Source organism: Mastigoproctus giganteus, chromosome 10, assembly GCF_048544385.1.
Source record: "Mastigoproctus giganteus isolate SK-2022 chromosome 10, ASM4854438v1, whole genome shotgun sequence".
Classification (NCBI taxonomy): Eukaryota; Metazoa; Arthropoda; class Arachnida; order Uropygi; family Thelyphonidae; genus Mastigoproctus; species Mastigoproctus giganteus.
The window spans coordinates 25,858,305-25,878,165 of record NC_143584.1 but is presented as its reverse complement, the minus strand read 5'-3'; the positions used below and the strand labels follow the sequence as shown (position 1 = coordinate 25,878,165).

The window sequence follows — 19,861 nt, the reverse complement described above, 5'->3', positions numbered from 1 at the left end:
TGACATGCAGAGCATACCAGGAACTGTACGGACACGTGTCTGAAGGATGAATGGATGGCACAGACAGCTTGTGGGATGAAATGCTTGTAAGTGGATTACGGTGACTCAAGTTGTAAATTATTGACAAAGCGAAACAATATCAAGGACACTCGGGGATATTATATAAAAGCCCTCAGTGTTCTGGTAGCTCATGTAGCTCTTCAAGTGCCCAACAGCCGGGTACCTGCCGAAATGAAGCTCATGGTAAGTGCATTCAATCTCCTACCGCTTTAACAGTGAAAATTGTACTTGAGAGACAGCAAGACCGAAGCGTACCTTTCTCATGCTTCAAATAACTGTGGCTCCATTGTTTTTCCTAAATGAGTCCATCGGCTAAAAGCTGAATCATTGAATTTTTGTGCTATAGTGTGGATTCACGTGCTGACTGCCATCGAACTATGGCTGGTCCTTTAGAGTTTTCATAATGATTTTAGCAAAGACTAAGTGCAAATTAAAAATTGCGTACAAATAATAATCTAAAATATCTTGAAAGTACACTGTAATTGATAATTGTAATTGTAGATTCGGATAAAATCTTAAATTCTTACTGAATTATTTATTTTAAGTAATGGAATGGTATTTTAGTCAGATAGCGAATGCTGGAATCTTCTTGATTTCTCTTTATATTTTCATGTATTTTTTATAAGAAAAATAAAAATATTTTAGTAGAAATTTTGTTATCTATAATAAAAATGATAAAATGCTCATGACTTTTCTTTTTTATTTATTCTAGGTTACTTTTGCTTTGTTGGTGCTAGCGGTGGTTACCCTAGCAGCCGCCCATGAATACTATGGCCATTATGGCAGTCCATATTATGGCATCTATGGTGCACATAAAGGATATGGAGGCTATGGTTTGGGCCTTGGCTATGGTTCGGGACTTGGATATGATGCTCACGGCCTTGGTCTAGGATATGGTCTTGGATATGGTCTCGGTTACGGCGCCTACGGTTTGGGTAATAAATATGCTCTCGGTTATGGTATTTACGGTTTAGGTGCTAAATATGGTCTCGGATATGGACATGGACATGGTCTTTATGGTTTAGGCCATAAATACGGTCTTGGCTATGGAACTGGATACGGTTTAGGCGATAAATATGGTCTTGGCTATGGACTTGGTTATGGTTTGGGCCATAAATATGGTCTTGGATACGGTTTGGGCCATAAATATGGCTATGGCTTGGGCAGTGGTCTCTATGGAACTGGTTACGGTCTGGGCGATAAATATGGTCTTGGCTATGGACTTGGAGCATATGGTTTGGGTCATAAATATGGTCTTGGCTATGGACTTGGAGGATATGGTTTGGGTCATAAATATGGTCTTGGCTATGGACTTGGAGGATATGGTTTGGATCATAAATATGGTCTTGGATACGGTTTGGGCCATAAATATGGTTATGGTTTGGGTCTTGGATATGGCTTGGGCAGTGGTCTCTATGGTACAGGCTATGGTTACTACGGCAACCCATATGCCTACGGAGCAAAGAGCTACGATTACGTTCCCCACAAAGGTTATCCATACTATGGTACTGGTTGGACTGGTACTGGTTGGACTGGTACTGGTACTCCTACTGCTACTGCTACTGCTACTGGTTGGGCTGGCTATCCTTATTCCGGCATTTATGGGCATGGTAAAGGGTATCCTCACTATGGAATATCTTCTATCTATGGCTATGGATATGGTGGTTATCCTTATTCTGGTTACTACGGTCATCACGCCAAAGGATATCCCCACTACAGTGGCGATCTTTATGCACACAAGCCTTACGTTAAAGATTATCCTTATTATGGTGGCATCGGCCATATTAAAGGCTATCCTTACGGTGGCATCGGCCATCTTAAAGGCTATCCTTATGGTGGTCTCTATGGTGGCTATGCTGGTGCTCTGTATGGTGGCTATGCTGGTGGTCTGCATGGTGGACATGGCTATCATCCCTATCATGGTCTCTATGGGTACAGTTATGGGTCCAGCTATCCTTATTCTGGCCTTTACAAAGACAAGCACATCGGTCTAGGTCACTATAAAGACTATGCTGGAGGATATCCTTACCACGGAATATACGGTCACCAGGGACTCGCCCACAAGTACGGAGACGCCGGCTACTATTATCCATATCACAGTCTCTACGGCTACAGTTATGGTGGATTAGGAGGCCTGTACGGAGGTGGTAAAGGTCTTGGCTATGGCATTGGATATCCCTATTCCGGAGGTTATGACTACTCCTACGGCAGTCCTTATGGAGGTTACTGGTTCGACAAGAAGAAGAAGTAGACGTCCTCTCTGAAAAGTAAGAAGTTCTTTGTGTCTGTACAGTATTAGTTAAGCATAATATTCGCGTTAATCTTGAAAGTATAGTGTGTATATCGATATTATTGTTGTTTTTGACATTTCCACCTCATATTCACTAACTTATCTTTGTCATAATGGAATTGTTTCTTTATAATCGTTTTTGTAATCGATTGCTGCGCTAATATTAAGTAAAAGATGGAGATAAAATTATTCATTCGTTATAATTTATTCATCATTGACCTATAATTTCTTAAATTATTTAAAATTAAATATCTAATATCAAACCCCACACATATGCAATTAATTGTACACTTATCTTGTTTATTATTTGTTTATTTTTTCCAGATGGCTATACCGTGCCATTTCTACAAAAGAATCCAGACTCATCTATTGTCTTGTCTCTTCTATTCTCGGCCGGCTGACTCCTGCACCAACCCGTTATTTTTCCTCTCTCCTCACTCCATTTCCCCGAAGTCTGTATTCTGAATTCTACAAAAAATAAAATATTTTTTATTTTAAAAAAATGTGGAACTGTTTCTTTAAAATAGATAAATGCACATTTTAAAATCAAATTACACAACACTGAGGCTTTAAACTGGTTTTGGATGTTTTTACTTTATGTTGTTTTAAAGGTCACAAATCCAAAAATATTTAGCACCATACTGAACATAAGCAAATGATCTACGTATAATTAATTACAATTAGTTATTAATTTATTTATTAACCGAAATACTGATAAAATTACCAATCACAGAAAACAACTTTGAAGTTTTGTGGATTGAAGCTCAGAAGATTCACTTGTACGAGTTTACTGAACTCGATCGTGTTTTACCATTCTCTTCGATTGCTCAATTTTCATGAGAGAAGAAAACTAATACATCAATTAATACATTAGATATTTCTGGGCCAATATTCAATTGAAGCTGTAGTTTCCAGCAGATTTCAAAACACTTTGGAAATGAATTAATGTGAAGGAGAGATATTTTGAGCGATCAGACAGTTGTTGTAAGAAGGTAAGGTCATTCCCGAAATGAATCATGGCCTCCGAGAATGACAGAATATGTTACAGTGGATGGGTTGAGTTCTTTTACCCACATATCGCCTCTTGCGTAAAGCGGTCAAGTCATAAAAAGACGGTTGGAGTTATTCCGACTTCAATTTTGTACTGCGAACAAAAGGGAAGCAGCAAACCTCAAGAAATGGGTGCAAATGATCAATACTCATTACTCTTCAAGAACAGACAGCTGTGGATGATGTGAATGATACCTTCACAATGCCATCTTCAAACATAAAGTCAATAAATTTATATTTTTCAGTAATTACATATTTTGCCTGATTGTGGATAAATGGATGTGTAAGAAGGATGAAAAACTAGGGAATCGATCGTTGCAGAAAACGAGCTTTATTTACAAGTATTTCAATTTTATTCCACAATCAAAGTATTATGCGATTTCCTATATACAACAAATCAAAGATACAAGACTGATACCTTTTTGGGGATAGGAATTGGCCAAGGATTTGCCACTGCTTTATAAATGGTTTCACAATACTTTCAATACCAAAAGCATGCGCCGTTCATTGTCTTTCGCACTTTTATGCCCATGTAGAATGGATAAATGTCTGCAAGCTTCGGAAACACTTCGTTCAGTTTGCCTCATGGTGCAACTTCAGTCAAAAAGAAATCTTGCGTCGAGAAAGTCCACTATTAGTTCCACGTGAATCTGGTGGGAAGGAAGAGCTGCTTATCCACGCTTCTATTGGCAATCTCACAGTTTTAAATAGGTCAGGAGAACCAATTAATGAAGTGAGGAAGGGGGAAAGTATGTCAGTGTAGCACTTCTCAGTAATTTCGGTGCACACATTGAAGAGGAAAATAATATAATTTTGTATAATCAACCATAAAAATGACTGTATGGTTTCAGTTGTATTAAAATAACGCCAAGGAATATCAGACCATGAGTGTTTAATTTTTATATTCTTTTTAGTATATTCTAAAGACCTTTACTGCCCTTGTATTTAAAACGTATTTGAGATCTCCATTTTTCAGAGGGATTAGGTATGCTTCGCTATTAAAGCGTGAGTCTAGACGAGATATAATGAACTCATCTACTCTCTTGAATTCCTCTTAAGTCTATAAAGCTTTCTATAAATATTACTGATGGCCATTATGATTCCAACGTGTGCTGAAATGATTTTGTTTGCATTGCCAATATTGAAATGGCCTATTGTACAAGCCAATTTTAAATGTGTTTGATTGTCTGTACAGTAACATGAATTCAACGAGTATTGGAACTTCAAGACCTTAAAAACTAATTTATCCATCAATGCCGCTCCAAGCGGTTGTTTTAATTGGAGTGTTGCCTTCACTCGCAGTCTCAGATGTCTGCCTCTTTCGACGGGTTCCCTTTTTTATAGTATAAAAATTACATTTGCAATCATTTTAGCGGAACTCCAGGTGCCTCACTGTCACGAACAGGATCTTAACGACACACGAGATATACGGTCACATCTAACCTTGGCTGATAATGAATGGATGTCACAGACCCCCTTTGACCCCAGCGTACCGCTCATTTACATTGTTAATAGTGGCATAGGCAGGTACACCCTGAACGCTGCTTGTTATTCGTGATCATTTCACGCTCCTCCCCGTACTACATCATCTAGAGGGTGGCCCCTAAAACAATACGACATCGTAGGTCACGAAATGACACAGAGGGAAGTTGCTGGGATGTACTGTTGGTTATGAAGACCACCCTTTGTCACGCGTGGATAATAGTGAAGGTAGGAAACAATAGGGATGAGTAGCTATTTCGGTTGATGAAAAGCCTTTCCATCATTGATAAAATCAATTCCAAAATAATTATTAGAGATGAGTGAAGTATGCGTTATACACAAGACTTCGAAAATTATAAATGGATAAGTATTTTTGATCTTGTATTTTGAAAGTCGATGCTTGTCTAGCATCGACTTTCGAAGGTATGGTTAAATGATTTACATTCTCAAATACACTCTCACGCACAAAAAATAATCTAAAAGATCCCACGCAAGAATATAAATCTCTTGACCTTAACTGTACAAGGAGGTAGTTTGTCACAGTAATTTTACCCCATCTAGTTCCTCTTATGGAGGAAGATTCTTATTGTTTTTAAGTGTTGACGTGCAGAAGCTTCTGGCGAATGCACGAAAAAAAAGTTCCATGATCGCAGTAGTGGCCGGTGTAACGATCCATCATCGAGAAAGCACGGAAGCTGATTGTAGGATGTAGGTACTCTTCTTGCTGACTGATGAATAATAAAATAAACGCGAGTTGACATTGGCAAGTAATAACAGTCGTCCATTTACGTGACTGAACCCTGTTTATGAAACATTGAAGTGTTGATCTCACTGTTTCAGCGTGCTCCTTTATAGCCTATTTGCGAAACCAAGCCACGAACAAGAGGATCGACAAAAGTACAAATTGACCATCGCTATAATACAAACAAAAATTTATTTTTTGTTTCTGTTAATTTGAAGTGCATTGTGGACTCGGTAGTACCTCACCAGATGAGGATACTGCTCCCTCGTGCCCTGTTGAAATGCTCTGGATTCAATTACCATCGATTCTCAAAACTGAGGGACGTTTCTTGGCTGAATTGGTTTTTCTCTTCCTGCAATTTGGATTTTCCTCCCGCAAACGATAAAACGGACAGCATCACAAACAATAGTTTGCTCTACCATGCTCTACTAGTAGAGATCAGAAGTACATTGAGAGACGTGCCCTTGTGTTGAATGTTGTTATCTGAGTAACAGAACAAGGTTACACTTTAAAAAGTCGACTAATAAGATAAAATGTTGAATTTTCCCATTTCAGAAAGTTTAGAGTTGGAAAGTTTCAAATATGCAGCTATTGGTAAGTAAAATGGGAAATATTACTCAACGAATAATCAAGCGATGTCGTGTACTGATATCGCTTGATTACTTGAAAAGTAACATCCGATAGGTTTTTGACTAAAATTTAAAGTGCACTATACCATCAAATCCATTTGAGCCAGATAAATATTTTCGCTTCATATACACTGAGCGATCACTGAATTATGCCCACCTGCCTAATACCGTGCTGGGCCACTGTTAGCATGGATAACAGCCGCTATTAGCCTAGCCATCGACTCCACTAGATGTCTGAAGACGTCCGTGGACTGGGATCTGCAACCATGCTGCCAACAAGGCTTTCCAGTGTCGGAATAGATGACGGTCGCGTGTCCATACGCCTCACTTCCCATTCCAAAACGTACCACGGGTGTTCAATTGGACTGAGGTCAGGTGAATTTGGAGTCAAGTCAATATGGGTGATATAATTACTTTTGTTGTTGTTCTGGTGTTTTCTGGGGCAAGGGTAACCTGGCCCATATTGTGCCTCCAAAATCAATTGACTTTGCATATAAGACCTGCTTGGCAGCAGTTAGAAACGGTCATACATTTGAATTTGTTTTAAATAGAGAAAGAATTCAGAGAGATTTGCTTCTTTACCTATGATTCCATTGAGAGGAGGTTGTAGATCTGAAACCAAACTAAAAGACGTTTGTCGGGCGCTGTTGAACAAGCTACATTCAAGGAGTATATGTTTTGTTGTAAGTGGTTGCGAGCAGTGCGCACACTGAGGAGTATCATTTCCTGTAAGCAGATAGAGATGTGTGAGGTGAGTGTGACCTAGTTGGGTTTTGGCTAAGATTACTTCTTGTTCTCTGTTTTTACGAAGGCTAGAAGTCAAAAATTGTGGTTCGGGTTTTATTTGAAATAGCTTGTTATTTGTTTGCATTTTCCCCAGAAGTGTCCATTGTTCCATAAATGTTCTTCTTATATTATGTCTATAATCAGGATATGGGACTAGATCATTTGTTGAGGCTATATTGGAAGGATGCTTTGCAGCATCATCTGCACATTCATTTCCTGGAATACCACTGTGGCTAGGGATTATGTTTACTGTGTTCCTCGAACTACTCGTTCACAGTGCGGCCCGATGACACAGCTCATTATCGTCTTGGAAGAACCTGTTTCTGGACCGGTAGAAAGGCATCGTGGCAGAGTGCGCATGGTCTCCTAAGAGCTAATGGCAACCAAAAAACCAAACCAAACTATGATATTAAGATCACCCGACGTTCGTTTTCAGTCCTTCAGTGTCCAAGAAGCGTGTTACTGACCCTACAGTATTTTCCATCTACGATGATCACTGGTGAGGAGAGTGTTTCTTGGGTCGTATGCTGTGAAACCCATACGTCTGAGTGTGCTGTACATCTTCATTTGGGATGTTGTTTTTGCATTCTATAGTATTGTGATGTCAGCTGTCGCACAGTGATCTACCATTGAGCCAGTACAACGCGCTGCACCCTTCACTCGCCAAGAACATCCACCCTGCCTAATCCTTTACAGTTCTGTCGGCGGGAGGTGGTTTGACTCGTTCGGCACCACTCTTTATACACCTTAACCGCAGTGGACCGTATGCACCCGACAAGACGTACCGTTTCCGATATGGAAGTAGCCGACGCACGAGCTCCCCCAATCATACCATTTTGAAACTTTGTGATATCTTTATCTTTGTGATATCTTTGTGACGTCCTATTACTACTTTATCACTTTGACTTGCACGACCAGATGCAAATTACCACTACTGTAGCGTAAGAAGCTGTTAGTATGCTGCAAGCTATGTGTCATAGTCCATTACGGATGGAGTGGTCACAATTCAGATCAGGGAGTGTATATCTGCTAACATTTGGGCATAAATGAGAAGTGTCCTGATGGCAGTAAATGAGCCAAAGATAGTCTTGAGCTCTGTCGTATATGGTATCAGCGAACACGCGTTGAATTTTTGTGCTGAGCTGAAAGTGAGTTTAATTCTTGAATACTCTGTTAGACAGAATTTCAACGTAGAAACATGAATAAATAAATAATATGATGAATCAGCTTCTCGCAAACAGAAAAACGTTTTTGCCTCCCATCCATATTAAATTGAGCATAATGGGTAAAAACTGTCAAATTCGCGAAAAAGGATGGTTATGGATCTCTGGATTTATTCTTTAAATCCAGAGAATAAGCCAGGGGGTGAAAATCAATCAAAGATGGTGGGATTCCTTCTGGATTTTCAAAATGGTTTCACTAAGTTCCCTTACTTTCGCTGGATCTGGGACACCAGGACGGTAGGTATGCATTATAGTAGAAGAGAATGGTCTGCTGCCAGATTTGAGTTGCAGCCTGGCGCACACAATGCAGTAAATAATTTAGATAGTTTTGGACCGAGATTTAAAAATGATATTGCTGGAATAACCACGATGAGGCCCAAAATACGCAAAAATATGGACGAGAATGTCCATCTGAACCTCAGATATGCACGAATCACGCTGTTCATTTGGCTGTTTTGCAATAATTTTTATAAAAAGCAAAACTATCCGAAATTGGCATTGAAGATGACACGGAAGAGATAGGTAATGGAGATGAACATTATTATGACGAGTATGTTGCTGTTAATCTTGATTACATTCAAGATTTTGTTACAGTGCGGTTTCAGGAGCATCAGCGACTAAGGCCATATTTTGATATGGTTATTTCTGGCGCAAGGGCTGCTTATTCCATATTGCCCCTATAAACGAGATGAAGGTCACATGGCGTCTGTAGGAACAGTTAGAAACATTTATACCCGTTTTAAAAAGCAGAAAAATCCCGGGAGATTTACATCATTACCTAAGAGATGGCGGAGTGTCAAAGGTTGTTGAAGATTTTGGAGATTACTGAATGAGGCTTTTCGGGCTTGAGTGTATAAAGTGCATTCAACGAGAATGTGCTTTATTGTGAGAGGAGAGTTGCAGTGCGTACACTGCGGAGGATCATTTACTGTAAGAAGGAAAATGTGGGTGAGCTGACTGTGCCCGATTCGTGCTCTGGCTAGGGTGACTCTTCCTTTCTGTTTACACAAAAACTGGAAACCCATAACTGTGGTTCAGCTTTTATTTCACGAGCTTGTTATTCAGTTGAGATTGCCATAGAAGTGTCCATTGTTCCTTACATGTATTTCTTATATGGGATCTGTAGTCTATATATGGAACGTAGTAATCTGGTGAAACATTCATGTTGGATGAATTTTTGGCTGCATAGTCTGCTTTTTCATTCCCTGATATCCCAGTGTGGCCTGGGATCCAGCAAAAGGTGATTACTTGCTTGTGATCATGAATATGCATCACCTGAGATTTTATTAAGGGATGCGTTGCTGAGGAGGAATTTTGCAAGACCGAAAGTGAACTTTGTGAGTCACTATATATTACACTTTTTTGGATGGACAGATGGAGAATGTTTTCTAAGGCAAGCTTGATAGCACATAATTCAGCTGTATAACTGCTGCATTCGGTGGGAAGTGAAGCAGAGATAGTGTTAAAGGGAAAGACAGCTGCAGCACCGACTCCACTCCCAGACTTTGATCCATCAGTGTATACTTGCGTAAAATTTGGGTAATTCTGTGTGTGAGCAGTATGGAGTTGCTGTATATTGGTATTTGCTAGTGAATGTTTTCCCCAGTTTAGGAAATAGCTGTCACAGGATGCTTTAATAAAGGACCATGGAGGATCTGAACTGTTTGGATCTTTGAGGACTTTGTCAAGATGTATATTCCAGGTTTGTGATAAAGCCTGCAATCTGATGCCAGTCGGCTGAGGTGCTCTACGTTTATTTCTGTAGTACATTGGGAACTGGAGAAAATTAAGTATTGTCCTAATGGGGTCAGTAGGTAGACTTTGAATTTTGGCTGCATAGTTCAGAAGTAACATCTTTCTCCTGAGGCTGAGCGGAGGTTCATGGGCTTCGATATAAAAACTTTGTACCGGCGATGTTCTATAAGTGCCTACAGCAATTCTGAGGGCAGAATGTTGAATAGGGGCAAGACATGCTAGCACGCTTTTCCTAACAGAATCATACTCTTGGGCAAAATAATCGAGGCGAGATCTGATTAGGGCTCTGTACAAGTGAAGTAAGGTGTAACGATCTGCACTCCATGATGTAAAAGAGATAACTCATAGTAAGTTCATTTTTTTCTGGCAAGCAGTCTTTAGATGTGTGATCTATTCTGAGAAGTTCAGTTTATAATCAAAAATCAGACCAAGGAGACGAATGTTATTTACAAACGTGATGGGATGATTTGTTAGGTGTACCTCTGGATCTGGATGCATCTTTCGTTTATTGCAAAAGTGAATGACTCTTGATTTCTGATGGGATAGTCGGTAACCATTCTGTGTCATCCATAACTCAATATTATTTATAGATGTTTGCAGCTGCCTTTCGATAAAGCTCATGTTTTGCGAGCTGCAAGAGACCGTCAGATCATCGGCATAAAGGTATGAATTTACAGCGTTGGGAATATTTTTGGTCATATGATTTATTCTTATTTCAAATAAAGTTGCACTGAGTACAGTGCCCTGAGGGACTCCTTCTTCTTGTATATATGTTTTCCAAAGGACTTGCCGATAGCGAACTTGAACGGTCCTGTGTTGTAAGAAATTCTGTATGAAATACAGAATTTCTTCTAAGTGTCCTCTCAGGTTTAGAGAATGAAGATCTCTCAGGCAAACCGCCAAGTAGTGTAGTGTCAAAGGCCTTCTCTATGTCTGTCGAGACATGCCATTATGAGATGTTTATTTTGGATAAAAGCATTCCTGATTTTTGTTTCTGCTTTGATCATGAGATCCAGGGATGATCAGTGTTGTCTGAAACCAAATTGATTGTCAGAGATCATATTTTGGGAATCAAGAGATACAAACCATGTTAGTCGACGGTTTATCGTTTTTTTTTCTATGGTTTTACTTAAGCAGCTGGTGAGCGAAATGGGTCTGTAATTATTCGGAATAGAGTGATCTTTCCCTGGTTTGATTTGGGTATCGACATTTTATCGAGGTAGACAGCTGATGTGTTAAATATGTCTCTTGTAAACAGATTACAATTAGTTTATGACGCGTAATTATCTCGTGGATGTCATCGATATTGCTGCGAAAGCCACTGCAGTTCCATTGGACGATGTTTTTCATTGTTTGGATTTAAATGAAGAAGCTGTGTCTGTCTGCCTTTTGGAAGTCTGTTTCGGGCAGTCAACTTTCATTTTGTCTCTCTTTGAAAATATTGGTCTGGCATCTATTTCGTCTTCTGGATGGATATCCAGAATTGTTGTCGTTTCTTCTTGAGAGCAAGTCTCATTTGTGTCCATAAGGAAAGATTCAGCATGCTGTTTGTTCTCGGGATCAGAGTTTTCTGCTTGACTAGATCTTACAGGAGTTGCATGAGTAACTGGTGGTATCGTGACTGGTGTGTTACTAGATCTATTTGAAGTCTGTTGCTTTGAGGACTGAGGTACAGTGGAGAGTAAAGTTCGAGCTCATTCAGAAATAGAGATGCTTGGCGGGATTGATGTATCTGTTTGAACTGATATTGAGTGAAATGTTTGAGCAGCGTCGGCATATGTACGTTTTGGCATCGGCATTAGTTGCTGTAATTGTTTTCTGGCATCGGAAAATGAGACTTTCTTTTCTATCTTGTATTTTTGGATTTTCTTCTCATATTTCCACTGATCACATATTTTAGAGAAGGCTGGGTGATTGCCTTTACAATTAGGGCAAAGTGAGGACTGCGATTTACAATCGGCTTGGGCATGTTCCTTCGATCCACAGTTAGGGCACACTGCATCACCTCGCCATACCGTTTGGGAGTGTCCAAACTTCTGACATTTAAAACATCTTAGCGGGTTTGGGATATACGGGCGAATGCGGCAGTTCAAATACCCGCCTTTCACTGATGAAGGTAGGCTGGGTGAGCTCAATGTCAGTATGATACTGCGAGTTGGAATAAGTCCGCCATCTTTCTTCATAATTCTCTTCGCTTGTGTGACCTTCTGATCCTGCAATTCGCTGACAATTTCCTCTTCTGAGACATTCATCAGGTCCCATTTTGAGATGACACACTTGGAGGTATTGAGTGTTGCATGTGGTGACACCTTAACTGGAATTCCACTGAATGTTGTGAGTTTGAGAAGGTACTCTGAGTGTTTAGAGCTTGTAGTCTCAACCAATAGGTCGCCAGATTTGAGACGGCGCACCATTTTCGGGGAACTTGCTACATTTTCCAGATACTTTTGTATGAGGAATGGCGATAGATTGCCTAGGGCCTGGTTCGTAAAGGAATGCAGTATTAGGAAACTTGGATATTCTATTAGGGAAGTTTCAGTCTCTTTCGGTTGGTTTTGTCATCATTCGGTTGGTGCAAATCCGTTGAATTTGGATTTGCAGTCTGAATCGGTGGGAAGTTTTCAAAATCCATGTTTTGCTCCTTTTGGCCTGGGGGTTTGCTTTACCGCACAAGTTTTCGGCCCCGCCACGGGGAGGCAGGAGCAGTGCCATAAGGTGGCTAAGCGGCTGAGTGAATAAGTTAGTACTACTAGAAAAAAAAAAAAAAAAAACAGATGGTTTTCCTTTCTGGGCCTTTGCCTACTTCTTGTAGTGCGAAAGAGCTATTTTGATAGAAAAATGAAGAAAAACGGTTGTTGAAACAAAAAAAAAAAAAAAACAGAATTATACCCTGAAAAGCTCTTTAGAGAAAACGCTTTTAGAGACGCACTAGAATTGTATGGCCACGGAACGCTTGGCACCCGGGGCCTTATTCCAGTATATTGGCTGTAAATTGCGTGTGTTCTGAGGTTGATTATCTGTTTGCTGGACGAAAAATCCACGTTTCCGGAAAAAAAAACCTTGCTACCTTCGTCTGAGACCAGCTAACTAAGCTACATTGCGAAAAAAGCCCACAAAAATTCCTCTTGTCATCGACGGGATTCGGTCTCAGATCTTTTCCACCCGGTGTTGGGAGGACGGCGATTCTATCAACTTGTGCTACCCATGAGGGCACTACATTGTAGTTGACGGCTATTTAAAAATTCATGAAAATTTAAATACAGTAGGAAAAATCATTAAATTCTTTCGAACATCACCAGTTAAGAACAGTTTCCTTTAGCGTAAAGTTCATTGAAAGAAAAAAATTAAGCTAACATTAAAAGTCAATACAAGATGGAGTTCAATTGAGCCAATGTGAGATCATCATCATCAGCCATTACCAATCCACTACAGGATGAAAGCCTCTCCAGAAATTTCCAGTTCCTTTTGTTTTGTGCAATCGTCATCCATTTACTACCCACAAACTCATGAATTTCATCTATCCATCTCCGTCGTTGTCTTCCAGGTTTTCTTCTAGCTTTTCTTGGGTACCATTCTGTTATTTTCTTAGTCCATCTGTCATCATGTCTTCGAGCTATGTGTCCTGCCCAAGACCATTTTAGTTCTTTAGTTTTGATAAGAATGTCCTTTACTTGAGTTTGCTGCCTAATCCATGTGTTTCTCTTCTTATCTAACAGTCTGATTCCCAATATAATTCGTTCCATTCTTCGCTGTATAGTTCTCAGCTTCTCTTCCATTCTTTTGGTGAGTGCCCAAGTTTCACTTCCATAAGTCATGGTGGGGAGTATACATTGGTTCATTATTTTACGTTTCAGACAAACTGGGATATTGCTCTTCAGTATGTGACTATAATTCCTAAATGCTATCCATCCAAAATTTATTCTTCTCTTGACTTCCAGCCATTTATCATTATTACAGCTAATAATTGTCCCAGATAAGTATATGACTCCACCTTTTCAATTACTGCTCCTTCAATCATTACTTCCCTTTCCGTGGCATACTTGTTCATCATTACTTTTGTTTTAGCCATATTCATCTTTAGTCCAAAATCCTTACTAGCTGTGCATAACTGATTAAGATTTTTCTCTAATTCTTTGGGATCGTGGCTTATGACCACAATGTCATCTGCAAATCGTGAATGGTTTAGGTACTCTCCATTCACATTGACTCCTTTCTACCAACTTGTGCTACCCATGAGGGCACTACATTGTAGTTGACGGCTATTTAAAAATTCATGAAAATTTAAATACGGTAGGAAAAATTATTAAATTCTTTCGAACATCTATTTTTGTTGTGTTTTCTGGTGCAAGGGCAACTTAGGCCATATTGCACCTCCCAAATCAATTGACTTGACATACAGGAACTGCTTGTACAGCAGTTAGAAACGGTCATACATTTGAATTTGTTTTAAATAGAGAAAGAATTTACAGAAATTTGCTTCTTTACCTATGATGCTATTGAGAGCAGAGGTTGTTGCAGATCTGAGAAGAAACTAAAAGCCATTCGTCGGGCGTTGTTAAACAAGCTACATTGAACAAGTATATGTTTTACTGTAAGTGGTTGCCAGCAGTGCGTACACTGAGCAGGATCCTTCCCTGTAAGCAGATATAGATGGGTTAGGTGAGTGTGACCTATTCGGGTTCTGGCTAAGATTACTTCTTCTTTTCTATTTTTACGAAGGCTAGAGGTCCATAATTGTGGTTCGGGTTTTATTTGAAATAGCTTGTTATTTGTTTGCATTTTCCACAGAAGTGTCCATTGTTCCATAGATGTTCTTCGTATATTATGTCTATAATCAGGATATGGGACTAGATCATTTGTTGAGGCTATATTGGAAGGATGCTTTGCAGCATCACTTCCTCGAGGGCAGCAGTAAACAGCTTCGGAAATATTGTGTCTCCTTGTTGAACTCCTTTGTCAATGTGAGATAAATTGTGTTAAAAATCATAGAATCGTCGCTTTAAAAGAATTAAATGCATTTAAATTGATCAAAAATGTTAATTTTGAAATATTGTCAAACCTAAAAAGCACTTTATCGCCCGCTAGTGTTGCTGTTGAAGCGCTTATTTGCAATGACGGAAATATTTTATTTCTCAAGGTGTTATAAATGGAAAAAAATTACTCAAATTGGATCTGATATGATCAGAAAGGTGTTCCGTGACTTTCAAACTTGCTTGTAAGATTGTGAAAATAAAAATCTGATAGAGCTGTGTAAGTTTTTAATTTGTCCTGAATGTGTTCTACAAATTTGTCCTAAAAATGTCCTACAAAGTCTACTTTATTAAGACTTAGAAGCCAACTTTGCACGAAGAGCCAGTTAGAGAGAAACAAGAGGCTTTCTTTAAAACAGGAGATCCAAAAAGCAATCTATGCAGTGATCCGGAAAAAGCAAACAAAGAAAAGTAATAGATGAAGCAGGAATTTATGGTGTTTTAACAACTGGTGACTTGGCAAAGAATCTTAAGCTTATTTACGAACCACTCTCTACTATAATAAAAATTATAATAAAATACAACAAAAAAAACGAAAACCGCGGCTTCCTAAAACGTCGGTTTTCAGAAACCCCAGGACTCATCCATAAATGCCTTCACTTCACTATGGATGGATATCGATCAGAACTAAGCTATTTTGATTCAAATCCGCTCCTCAGCTTGTCAGTAACTCCTGAATTTCTGTTCCATTGGTGCAAAACCTTACAATTAGAAGAATTAAACTTAAGATATCATTTTTCAGATCATTTGAGCAAACGATCTAAGTTATTTCGAAGCAAAAATGGTCTGATTCTGGTCGTTAATCATCCTTCCAACTTTTAAATCATCAAAATTTGACGACTTCCCTTGAGATATGTTCGCATTATATATGGATATTGCAGATTAAAATTTGATAAATGTTACTTGATAGATATTGATGTCGTCCTGTCCCAATTAAGCATCGTACTTGCGTTTCAAGAAGTTCGGCCTAGAACAGGAAGTGACTTCATAAATATTTTCCTGTTATTTTAACTCGTTATTCTCTTAGGATGTCATACGTGGCATATTGTACACCTAGTATAATGACTCCACACGTGGAACAGTCATATTTTCTGCCTAATGGGTCTCATCAGAGAGAGAAAAAGTCGTTTCACTGTCGATTAATTTAATAGCTTCACATCTTACCTTCCGAATAATCGAATTCACCGATGACTAATAAAAATGAAAGGTTCAGGATTACATCTGGAACAATATTTTCGATCACGTGACGAAAATACGTTAACAAGGAGGAGGATGACGCGGTTTCCTTTATGGATCATGATTCGTGCCAGCAGATAAAATCTCCACCATCCTTGTACCACTTAAGAAAAATTAGATTATCTTTAATAGATAATCATAAAAGCGATAAAGTAGCATTGCCTGCATTTATGTATCCCTATTTCTACATTATGGGATGTTAGTTTGCTTTGGGGGCAGCCGGTTACCCTCATCACATATGTACGCGATGAGGCACTCAATGGCACATCATCGCGGCATAATGCGGAAGGAATCCAGACTGGGATAACGATGACAGTGAGAGAGTGAGTTCTGAATGGGATATAAATCACTCGCGTGACAACTTGAACCTACTCATCCGGTCACAAGTGGCGCTTTGGGATCATCACAGAATTTTAAACGAGGGAATTCTACCTTTTCAAGGACGTTTGTTAGAAAGTATAAAGTTGGTCAGTAGGCCGGGGATCTTTACCAATTGTCTCCAGCAAAGAGACCAGCACCAACTGCCAAGAACCCACCCATAGAGACCAGAAGAGAAATATGAAGTCTGTGGTAAGTGAACTACAATAGTTGGGTGCGTAGTTTTTCATTATCGGCGCAAATGATAATGTTAAGTTCTCTTTGGATAAGATTAATACTTGGACAAAAGCAAATTTGTCGTGTCCTTCTTGTATTATATTAGAGATGCTTGATGATTTCAGCTGCTGTACCAAGTGGATGCTATAGGTGGCCATTCCTATTTCTATATTAATGAGCGGACTTTAATTATGAACTGTGAATCCTGGCTTTTTAAGAAAAACTTTTCTGAAATATAGGAAAGCGTTTAGGTTTAAATAAATAGAAAATCTTATAAATATATATATGTATATATACTGAATTTATTTTGTTTTCTTATAGGCTGCCGTTTGTGCTTTTGTCTTGCTGGTGATTGCTCTATGTAATGCTACCGGTTACTACGGTGCTGGATACAAAAACACTTGGCAGGGAGACTACTCTGGTAGATCAGGTCTGGGGTATGGATTAGGCTACGATCGAAAATACGGCTCTGGATATGGAGCCTATGGATTAGGCTATGGAATGCATGGTGTAGGCTACGGAGCTTATGGTTTAGGATCACATGGATTGGGATATGGCCGAAAGTACGGTTTAGGCTACGGACAGGGCCTAGGTTATGGAGCATATGGTTCTGGCTACTACGGTTCTCATGGCATAGGCTACGGATCTCGCGGCTTGGGCTATGGATCTCATGGTTTAGGCTACGGATCTTATGGCTTGGGCTACGGATCTCGTGGCTTGGGCTACGGATCTCATGGTTTCGGCTACGGATCTCATGGCTTGGGCTACGGATCTCATGGTTTGGGCTACGGGCATGGTCTAGGATATGGACATGGATTAGGATATGGAGCATATGGTTCTGATCACTATGGATCTCGTGGTTTGGGCACTTATGGTCGCTATGGCAGTGCGGGCTGGGCTCATCGTGGAGTGTATGGAAGTGGCTATCCCTACTCTTATTCTAGCATTTATGGTAATGGTTATCCTCACCACAGCAAGTATGGCTACGGAAAATATGGTTATGACAAGCACATATAGACAGCAAACCCAGAGAGGTAATTGTTATAATAATTTCAAAATGACTAGAATATAATGTCTTTTGTAGTTTTTAACATAAATTCAACATTAGGATTTCCTTTATTCAGGAAATATATACAATGTGACTTCACCTGATTTCTCGGTTTAATGAACTTTTAGAAAATTAGCGTGTTTATAATAATAATAATAATAATAAGATTCTTTATTAACATCAATTTTATACAATAGAAAAAATGAAATGAAATAATAATTATTAGATAAAAACAAAGATGATAATCAAAGTGTAAAAATGATATAGTAGTTAACAAAACTTATCAGCAGATTTTATAAGGATAATAATTCAGCAATAAGGCAGAATTATCAGAGTGTTGGAAATAATAAGATGAACGTATAAAAGAAATTTTCGGGCAATTCAAAATTTTTTCTATAAATTTTATACATTCGATTTATGATTTTGCATTTCGATTCGGATGACTGTTGTTTATTCTTTTATTACAGTCTTGGCACATAATATTTAAGGAATTATATAGATCTTGTATGAATTTTGTATAATATATATTTCTTTTTTTTCAGGAAAAACATTGCCAAGATCTATCTCTGACGAGCCTTCCTTCCATTTAAAGAAAATTTCCACCGAAACAGCCAATACAGTATTTTCTTTTTGAAACTATTCGATGTCTTTTTTGGAAAGAAAAGAAAATAATAAAGATTACATTCTTCTCTAATTCAGTTAGTAATGAAAATTTATTTAGTATACTTCTTCAAGGTTTTAGCATCCACCATGGAAGTAATACAGAAATATAGTTTAAAAACCTAAAAACACAACTCTTATTAGCCAGTAGAACAGCGATTTTTCATATTTCATAATCGCCTCCATTATTATAATCATATTTCAATACTGATAACATCCTCTCTAGTTCCTGGAATTTGACATCAGCATTCACTGCACGATCAGACATTATTCTGTTGTGGCCTTTTCAATTTCCTATTATTATCTTATGGATATTCTGGGAGAAAAAACCACGCTACCCTCGCCTGGGACCAACTAATTCAGCTACTCGTTGAGTTACTTGTGGAAATGGTCCACAAAAATTCCTCCTCTCATCGATGGGACTGGAACCAGGTTTTTTCCACTTAGGGAGGACGCAATAGTATCAACTGCGCTAACAAAACATCTACATAAACACAAATTGCTAGAGAAAAATACTTATATATAAACGAATAATTTTTCGTGGTTATAGACCACAAACCAAGGTTTAAAATTCGATATTTTAATCAGAGAAAAATTTAAGGCTTTATTCAAGTTGAAACATTTGATAAAATGTTAATGACAATTACGATCACAGTAATTCAAATAAAAACAAAAAATGAAAGCAAATTTCCTGTTTTGAAACAATGATTACGAATCTTTTACACAAGCGATTGAAAAGAGTTATACTTAGACCCCCTTTTCAACCAATTACGTATTCAAGTCTTCGATAATTAATCAGCCCAAATATATAATAACTGGTCTCGATCGCATATAACTGGTGTAGTTTTGCTATGTCATAATCTCTGGCAATTAGGGTCAGTTACATATTGAAGCTAACAAATAAACAAGCAAAAACAAGCTTTCTTAAGTTCCCCTTTTAGCCTAAGGATACTCATTAACTGTCAACCAGTAGCACGAGTTCAATTCTCGTCTATTTTTCGCCACCAGGAGGACTACTTGTTATTAAATCGATCATAATGATTTCCACGTAGAACATTACGTCTTTATCGGTTCAGGAATAAGTTAAACTAGGCCAAGGTGACTGTTATTTTTCTTCTAGATCTTTGGGATGGACACCAACGTGACATTTACCCTTGGTTTGTTTGGCTCTTTTTTTTTTAATTTATCCACATGGAATAAACAGTTGTGTTTGTTCGATTTTGTGTACGTTTAATTTGAAACGTTGATTAAATAGATGCGAAGAACATAATCTTCC

General features: G+C 38.6%; 2 protein-coding genes across 2 annotated transcripts; both read left to right on the top strand.

Moving 5' to 3' along the window:
• The first annotated feature begins 231 nt into the window (after window positions 1-231).
• LOC150078898 (uncharacterized) lies at window positions 232-2,853 on the top strand. Its single transcript, XM_090382882.1, has 3 exons — window positions 232-243; window positions 773-2,327; window positions 2,675-2,853. Exons 1-2 carry the CDS (start codon window positions 232-234, stop codon window positions 2,309-2,311), a joined length of 1,551 nt encoding a protein of 516 aa, XP_090239008.1. The 3' UTR covers window positions 2,312-2,327; window positions 2,675-2,853.
• A 13,882-nt stretch (window positions 2,854-16,735) lies between these two features.
• On the top strand, window positions 16,736-18,619 carry LOC150078897 (uncharacterized). Its single transcript, XM_090383993.1, has 3 exons — window positions 16,736-16,853; window positions 17,199-17,911; window positions 18,468-18,619. The coding sequence occupies exons 1-2, from the start codon at window positions 16,842-16,844 to the stop codon at window positions 17,892-17,894; spliced, it is 708 nt and encodes a 235-aa protein (XP_090240119.1). The 5' UTR covers window positions 16,736-16,841; the 3' UTR covers window positions 17,895-17,911; window positions 18,468-18,619.
• The last annotated feature ends 1,242 nt before the right edge of the window (window positions 18,620-19,861 follow it).